Consider the following 8,752-nt stretch of genomic DNA (forward strand, 5'->3'; position numbering starts at 1 on the left):
ATTAGCCTTATGCTTGTCCTCAAGCGTGAAGACAAACAAAAAGAAATAAGTCGAATTCGAGCCTGGTTACTCCCCCTGACCGACTCTACCTAACTAGACTCAAGACTCTGACGCAAAAGAAAAGAAAACAAAAACGACACAAACACATAAGACACATAGTTAACTTAAACACATAGAACAGGCTATATTTTCAACCACCTTCTTCCCCAGTCAGTATATCTGCTTGTCAGGATCACCCAATCCTAGGCCAAACACTGGGTTCACTCAGTCACTCATTCCTCACAGGGGATGTTAGGACTGTTTTCTCTCAATGCTAAACCACAGATGTTTCGGACTCAGATCTCACATGCAGCTCCCGAAGGTCTTTAAGGCTTGTAATGGGGCTAGTGGCTTGTAATGTTTGGGGTAGTTGTCCCTAAGGCTCTAAGGTCCAACAATGACTACTTATTTGATGAGGGAGAACTGTGTGCATTCGGGCTTCTGGCTAGGGCTTCTTCTTTGGCTGGACAATTTCTGACATTGGCTTCCAACTGGTCAGTAGCTTCTTCGTGGCTTCGCCACCCTTATTCCTTCTTCTCCTTTCTCTTTTTGTGGTCAAGTATCTGCGACCATTTTCTTCAATTTTTCTTTCTGTGGCTTCGCCACCCTTATTCCTTCTTCTATTTTTTTGGATCTGGAAACTTCAGATCGATTTTCTCTCTTCTTCAGCTGGTTCCTTTTGTATGTCCTCCTGGGCAGTTGCTTCCTTGCCTCATGCCTTGCACGCACACAGTTCCAGTGGCTGATGGGTTATTTCGGGGTATAATTCAGGCTAGAAAATGGGGTTCTAAGGGTAGGTTTTTTTTTTTTTTTTTTTTTTTTTTTTTTTTTTTTACGGGGGGGGGGGGGTTTCCTACTGCCTTCAGGGTTTGCCACACGCGGTCACCTTGCCCTAGACATCATGTGGTAGCCTCTCTTCTTTTCTTTTTTTTTCAGTACTTAGTGGAAAGTAGTTCCACTTTGGGGTTTCTAACTCACCTTTTAAGAGGGCTTTCGTGTCTGACCTAAGGAATGGGTTTTTCCTTCATACTTGCATCATCTATACTGACTAGGGGTTACTGGAGGGGGTGGTTTCTGTTTTCCGGCATGCCTTATCTCCCTCAATTCCCCTCACCGTTAGTTCGAGGCAGTTGAGTTTTAAGCCCATTCATAAAACATAACACATAATTCCTAGACCTAAACAAAGTTCGAGGCAGTTGAGTTTTAAGCCCATTCATAAAACATAACACATAATTCCTAGACCTAAACAAACCCTAAAAAAACTAACATGCACTGACTCAAATAACACATATATATATGTCATACTGGCCATTGGCTCCCCCCTCTCACTTCACAAGTGTCTGCCCCAGATACGGGCTGTGAAGTGTACACCGGAGATAGGTCTTCTGTCTCTGTTATAATGATGTTGTTGCGCACGAAGGCTCCCAGTATGTTGTAGAGGGACAAGTTCCTAGCTGGGTGGGTGGCTATCAGGTGGCATTGGTAGGCTGTCCAAAATCCCAAATGCAGCCTCCTTCCGCGATTAGCGCACCATACCATGTACAATTCAGTCATGGACGTTCTGGCAGCTGAATTACTCTGTCCCAGTAAGTTATAGCCTAAGTAGAGCTGCACCAATCTGAGCATGGAATTGTTGAAGTGGGTGGATCTGGATGTAGTGGAGGCGAACTGACCAGCATCGGGGTGGGTTAGCTCCTCCCAGGCTTCCTGGGGCTCAAAGTCTATGTGTCTCCTCGGTACCCCCCTCTCACGGCTTCTCCATTTTGGTCCTATAGCCTCCTCCAGGCTACACATACCCAGTCGCACAGTCCACTCGATCAGACTCATGGACAGTTCTCCACCGAATATTCTAAAGGAAATTGACACCTCGTCTAGGTCCGTAGTGACTTGGAACCTAAATGTGGTGAAGAACTCCTTCGCTAATCTCACAGATATCTCCGGGTCCCTATTCTCTAACAGCCACTCAAAACCCAATGCTTCCATACTGGCCAGGAAGGAATCACGAACAGATAACTCATCCAAAGAGGGTATGTGGAGTACCTTTCCGCATTTGACCTGCTTGCTGCTATCTTCCTTGTCGTCAAATGCGTCTTGAAGCTTTTTGGTGTCGTAGTGCTTCATGTCCTCCATAAGCTCATCAGTGAGCTCTACCCTCCACCGTCGGTACACGATCCTCTCTATCGGAGGGTGGACTAGTTCGTGGTGGTTGTCGGGGAGCTGCTGCTCATGGTATTCTTCCCCTTCTAGAGAGATATCACTCTCCGAGTCAGACTCCTCACTGGAAGTGTAGTCGCTGTCGCTTAATCTCCCTCTCTCTTCCGGCTCTCTGATCACTATGCTGGCATTGGCAGTGCGCTGTTTCTTTACGGCTTGTTTCTTCTTGGCAGGGGCTTTCCCCTTTCTCTTTCTTTCTTGGATGTACTTGGCTTCTTCGATTTCCATTGCCTCTGCTTCTTCGTCTGCTTGTGTTGAAACGTCCTCCTGGGTGGTAGGCTCGGTCACCGCACGGGTACTAGTATCACTTCCTGCCGCCTCCTCCCGACCTACTAACTCTGATGCGAGGTCCAGACCCTCAGCCACTTTGTCAGCTTCTCCCTTCTGGTCAGTCGGCGTTGATGAAACTGTCCATGTTGCCTTCTGTGTGTCCTCCTAGTTAGTTGTCGAGGGCTTCTCCCCAGGTTTTGTAGGAGTAGTCTTCTCGTCATCACTAGAGACCTCCACTGCATCTGCTGCTGTATTTGCTCCTGCCTTGTTGGACTTCCACTTTCCTAAGCATCTTTGTGACACTCTTTGGGGTTTCTGCCTTTCTGCCTTGGGATCGTTCTTCAACAGCCTCCTCTTTACTGGCTTTGGTTTAGTCACCACTGAGGCTTCCTCATGATGTGTTTCTAGTTCTTGCCTCTCCTCCTCAAGTTTGTCAGCCTTACTCGGTTGTTCTTCTGTCATTTTCTCCACGGATTGGTGGACTACCCCCTCTGATTCATCTGCTTCCATGGTTGTTTCCCCTCTCCCTACTGCCTGGGATGCGAGGTCCAGTACCTCAGCCACCCCTTCAGTATTTACCACGATCTTATCTCCCTTGTGTAAAACCGATTGGAACTCCTCATCCGTCATTAACCCTTGCTTCTTGGCCATTTCGTTCAGGTCTATCTCTTCCTTCTCTGTTTCATCGGTTGTGGCTTCAGTGGCCATTATCTCCTCTGCTTCACCCTTCTCACCCTCGTTTACTCCCCTTCCGCTCTCCTTTTCCTTTGTTTCTCCCCAGTTGGGATCTTGATAGGCGGAAAGAGGGCTAACGTCGAGCGGCTCTGTTTGTTGGTGTATGGGAGAAAGGTGAGAGGGTTCTGATTGTGCAGTTACTGTTGGGGAGGTCTTTTCGGATGTCGGATTTGAGGTTTTTGGGGTGGTGGTGGGTGGGTGTACTGTGGTTGCAGTTGGGGTAGGGTTTGGTGTCGCCGGCATTCCTCCGGTCAGGCTAAATCCGGCCAGGGTCGCTGTCCAATCTTTGTTCGGGTCTTGTTGCCTTAGATACGCTGCCAGTGCGTCTATAGGAACCATTGCCGGAATTTTTGTCGTCGGCGTTGGCTGTGATCGTTGTAGACTTGGTGGCCGCGATTCGGCTGTCGCTCGGGCTTCTGGGAGGTCTTCGCCGATGTTGGGTGTTGGGTTGTTGGTTGCTTTACTCTTCGCCATGGTCTGTATCGGTGTTGGTTCTCTTTTTCCGGTAGTGATTCACGGTGGTTTTCGTAGTGGGGTGGTAGTTTTCGAAGTGGGGTGGTGGTTGTGGGTAAGAGAATGCAAGTAAGGGTTTGTAAAGTGAAGGGGAGTAGGCGGTGGGGTATTTTATAGTGGGGTGGGAAATTGAGGGTTTTGACCGGTTGTAAGCGGTTGCCAGGTTGCGGCGCTTCGGGTGGGAGGCGGTTGGGCGTTCTCGCAGCTGATTGAACGTCCCCTGTCACGTCTCTGCTCCACGCGCCCTCCCAGTCTCTACACTCGCCTGCAAAGCTGCAACACGCACCAAAATTCAAATTTCACTCTATACATCCCTCTCAACTAGGTAAAAAATAGAAATAAAGCAAATAAATGGCTCTTAAATATAATTCAGAGTTTCACCCAAGTGGTATCTTCGTGGTCAGTACGGACTCCAAATTAATATTTAAGATCCGAAAATCTTTTTGGTATTTTTTTTTACTACTGAACTTAAGTTAAATTACTAAATATTCACAATATTTACATCATAACTAAGGGTATTTGAAGTTTTACCTGGTCAATAAGCACGAATCATATTACGTTGACCAAGTGGAACTCCAAAACGCCTTTTCTACTGGTCAACTAGACGCTATTAAAGTGTAGTGGAATTTCTTCCACTACACACATCTCTCCATTTTCCTATATATTTTTAATCTATGCCCATTAACACAAAAGGTTCAGAGTTAGGGATACTCCCTGAAATCTTGACCGCTCCATTGGCACGTAGTGCTGTGATAATGTAAGGTCGTGCCCATTTTGACTTGAGTTTCCCAGGCATTAGCTTCAATCTCGACTGGAAGAGTAGTACTTTCTGACCAACTTGGAGATTCCTGGTTCTCAGATTTCGGTCGTGCCACATCTTTGTTTTCTCTTTGTACCACATGGCTGAATCAAACGACTCCAATCTGAGCTCTTCCAGCTCTTGTAGCTGCAGCTTCCTTTCCTCTTCACAGGCCTTAGCATCCACGTTAACCTGCTGAACTGCCCAGTACGCTCGGTGCTCAATTCCTACTGGCAAGTGGCACATCTTCCCAAAGACGATGCGATATGGGGACATCCCGATAGGAGTTTTGTAGGCTGTCCTGTCACACCTCAACCCTTATGACTTATGCATTTACTATAAACAAATTCAAATTTCAAAATAATCAATCCACACGACAAGTAAATAAAACACACATATTATATAATTTCAAAAACCACTATTTATCAAGTACATGTTTCAAACATTCTGAACAATAGTGGGACCCTCTCACCACTCTATATACTACACATTTATCTACATGCAAAAATGATGAGGAGAATAAGGTTGCCAAAACGCGTCAGCCGCCGACCCTTATAATAACTGTAACTCACATCAACCCACGCATCACTGATATCCTATTCCTGCAAAATATTAGTAGTTTATATGAGCCACAACTCAGTGTATATAAACCTTACCTTTAATTCCACATACAAATATCAAACACAATCATTCACCAACATATATAACCGGAAGTAATAAATATCATAACGAATTTACTATCCGTATGCATATGCCTCTTCGTTCTTTTTATTATTCTGTGACAAATCAAGCCTGGTATCTGCCCGGGATTTCCATTGCATACGACCTGTAGGTCCCTTTTCATTATTTGACCTTTCCACGAAGGCCCCTCTTTGTATTGACCTTTCCACGAAGGTCCCTCTTTGATTTGACCTTTCCACGAAGGCCCCTCTTTGCATTTTGACCTTTCCACGAAGGCCCCTCTTTGCATATTTTCTTTGACCCGTAGGTCCATTATCATTGAATATGACCCATAGGTCCATTTTCATTATCATTGATATCAGACCCAGGGCAAGATTGTCACATATCCTCTTTAATCCAACGATTCATGTAATTCAAATGTCATATATAAACATATCAATTGCACCACTCATATATCCATATCATATTCCACTAAATAATTCCAACATAATATATAAAATATATCCATACTAATTTCACACCATATAATTTAATTACTCATTCAAATTCAACACATAGTAATCAACCACATAACACATGTAAAATTAAAAGTATGATTTATACATACCTGCTTAAAATAGATAATTTGATCAAATCCCCACACATGTCAAATTAAAAGTATGATTTATACATACCTGCTTAAAATAGATAATTTGATCAAATCCCCGATTCCTTCTCCTGATTTACAATTTTCGATCTCATATAAATATTGCGTTGGATTAGTTCCTCTTTCTCTCAATTTATTTTTATCTGTTTCTACTCTATCGGCATACTCTCACGGCTAATTTACTATTTTTTCCTTTTTGAAACTGACTCTCTAAGACATATATTGCGGCAAAGCTAATCTCCTTTTATATACATATGGCCGATATATTTCCCTAAAATAATATTTACCAATATTTAAGAAAAGTGATAATATACATGTTCACAAATGTATGTGTACACGTATAGTTTATAAATTCTCTCAAGTCTATAAGTTGCCACGTATGTGTCTTATTTGTACAAATGTAATATTTCAAAGTAGTACATAATTTCTTTTGAAGTACAAATTACGTGTGTGTGTTTATATATATATATATATATATATATATATATATATATATATATATATATGATTTGTTTCCATGCACACACATTAGCATAATTAGTTTGAGACACTACTTATACATCATTCCTATGTGCTTTTATAGTACCATGAGAAATATAATCCCAATATTAATTATAATAAAATATCCAAATATCTAAAATCAAATACACATATGCAAAGGTAAATAAAAATATGTTAATATGTTAAATGATGCATGTTTTGGGTTAAGGATGTCACAATTCTTCCTCCCTTTAAGAATTTTGTCCGAAAAATTCATTTCTCTCTAAGTTATGCAGTCAATGAAATTGCTAACCTGTAAACAGATGTAGATAGTTTTTTCTCATCTTTTTCCCTGTTTTCCAAGTCGCTTCTTCGACTCCGTAATTTTTCCAAATAACTTTTACCATTGGAATATCTTTTCTTCGCAATTGTTTTATCTGGAGGTCCACTATACTGACAGGTTTTTATATATAACTCAAATTTTCAGAAATCTGTATATCAGGATCTTTCAGAACATGTGAAGGATCAGATCGATAACGTCGAAGCATACTGACGTGGAAAACATTATGAATTTATGCTAACTCCAGAGATAGTGCTAACTTGTATGCCAATGGTCCAATTCTTAGATAATATCATACGGCCAAATATAATGAGGACTCAACTTACCTTTTTTTTTGCTCGAATCGCACGACTCCTTTCTGAGGTGAAACTCACAAAAAGACTTTATCAAGACTTAGATAATAAATCGCGGATCTCTGTCAATATATAAGATACTAGAATACCATATAAGCAAACCTGTAGATAATGATGCCAAATCTTCAAAGCAAAATAATGTCGCTAATAATAGATTTTGAACAGAATAAGAAACTTCTTGTACTTGCGATTGTTACGACGCATAAGCAATAAACTTTCCATTAAGTCAAAAGATAACCAAATCCATGTTTCAGCGCATCACTATAAATAACATAATATCTTGTACCTGTGGAGATAATCAAAATAGGTGACATATTCAAACGATGTTTCCACTCATTAAAAATCTTTTGATATGCTTCACTCCATATGAAAGAAGAATTATGTCGTACTAACTTCATTATCAATTGAATAATAATTGAGAAACATTTCTAATTGAAAACCAGTTCAATCTGTTGTAGATCCACTTCTATTCCACGACCTGACACCACGTGTCCCAACAATACCACATGTTCTAGCAAAAACTCACATTTACTCAACCTTGCAATAATCTGTTTATCTCGCAGAACTTGTAATACTGACTGCAAGTGATTAACATGCCCATCTGTACTTCATGAATATAATAGTAAGTCAATAGAAATAATCACTAACGGATCCAGGAATAGTTGAGAGAATTTGTTCATCAATACCATAAACAATTGTAGGTGCAATAGTTAATTCGAAAGGCATTACCAAAACTCATAATGGTCGCACTGAGTTCAAAATGGTGTCTCTGCAATATTCTCTTTAGCTATGTTCAAATGATGATATCTTGATCGAAAATCAGTACTCGAAAATAGTTGCATACCTTGAAATTAATCAAATAAGTCTTCTATTCTCGGTAAAAGATATTTATTCTTAACTATCACTCGATTCGACTTCCAATAGTGTATATAATGTCGAGTGTATCATCTTTCTTCTTCAAAAATAATATTGGTGCTCTCCAAAGTAAAACATTGAGTCATACATATCTCTTGTCTGACAACTCTTGTAACTGTTTCTTAAATTCTTGAAACACTAATGAATACGATTGATAAGTAGAAATAAAAATAAATGCAGTGCTCAATAGAGAAATATGTCTCCTGATAAGGTGAAAATCTAGATAAATCCCCACTTCCAATAAATCAAAAAGCCGATCTAGATAATATAAGAAAACCTGGAACAATATAATGATTACCGTAAAATATCACTCGATCCCGTCTAGATGATTATATTACCATTTCTTTTACTTGACAAGCTACTTGGTTCGATGAAGTGAAAACCAATCTACGCCCATAATAATATCAAAACTTGTGTATGAACAAGAGAATCAATATCCGCTGGCAGTTCAATTGAATTAATTCGCACTACGCAGTCTAGATAAACCGTGTATACTGAAATAATGGTAGCTCATAATCATCAACCATAGTTTCTTGATTAAAGACAAAACCTTCTCTGCTTCTTACCCAATACACTTCTTTGCATATATTTAGCATTGAGTTCTCTAGAAAAATCGTCTGAACTGAATACCAGAACACCAGAGGTTGTATCATAACTTGTGGGACTGTTTCCCACCAAGAGTAAGTATTTCTTCAAAGAAGAGATTCCCTATAATCAAAACCTTCTTCTGACATACCACTCATATGATTGAACACCGGTTCTATCAC

General features: G+C 40.7%; 2 protein-coding genes and 1 long non-coding RNA gene across 3 annotated transcripts; all 3 read right to left on the reverse strand.

Annotated features, from left to right (window-relative positions):
- Nucleotides 1-2,688: 2,688 nt before the first annotated feature.
- Nucleotides 2,689-3,732, reverse strand: LOC125195068 (neurobeachin-like). The gene has a single exon (XM_048093271.1). It carries the CDS (start codon nt 3,730-3,732, stop codon nt 2,689-2,691), a length of 1,044 nt encoding a protein of 347 aa, XP_047949228.1.
- A 706-nt stretch (nt 3,733-4,438) lies between these two features.
- On the reverse strand, nt 4,439-4,846 carry LOC125195069. Its single transcript, XM_048093272.1, has one exon. The coding sequence runs from the start codon at nt 4,844-4,846 to the stop codon at nt 4,439-4,441; it is 408 nt and encodes a 135-aa protein (XP_047949229.1).
- Nucleotides 4,847-4,951: 105 nt separating this feature from the next.
- Nucleotides 4,952-6,132, reverse strand: LOC125191788. The gene is made up of 2 exons (XR_007171244.1): nt 5,926-6,132; nt 4,952-5,172 (listed from the first exon to the last, which is right to left on the reverse strand). It is a non-coding gene; the product is annotated as an uncharacterized LOC125191788 (long non-coding RNA).
- Nucleotides 6,133-8,752: the final 2,620 nt, after the last annotated feature.

The sequence above is a fragment of the Salvia hispanica genome, chromosome 6, assembly GCF_023119035.1.
Source record: "Salvia hispanica cultivar TCC Black 2014 chromosome 6, UniMelb_Shisp_WGS_1.0, whole genome shotgun sequence".
Lineage (NCBI taxonomy): Eukaryota > Viridiplantae > Streptophyta > Magnoliopsida > Lamiales > Lamiaceae > Salvia > Salvia hispanica.

What these genes read in the sequence shown, in the direction of transcription:
- LOC125195068 (XM_048093271.1), bottom strand. Translation starts at nt 3,732, where the DNA reads ATGGCGAAGAGTAAAGCAACCAACAACCCAACACCCAACATCGGCGAA.
- LOC125195069 (XM_048093272.1), bottom strand. Translation starts at nt 4,846, where the DNA reads ATGTCCCCATATCGCATCGTCTTTGGGAAGATGTGCCACTTGCCAGTA.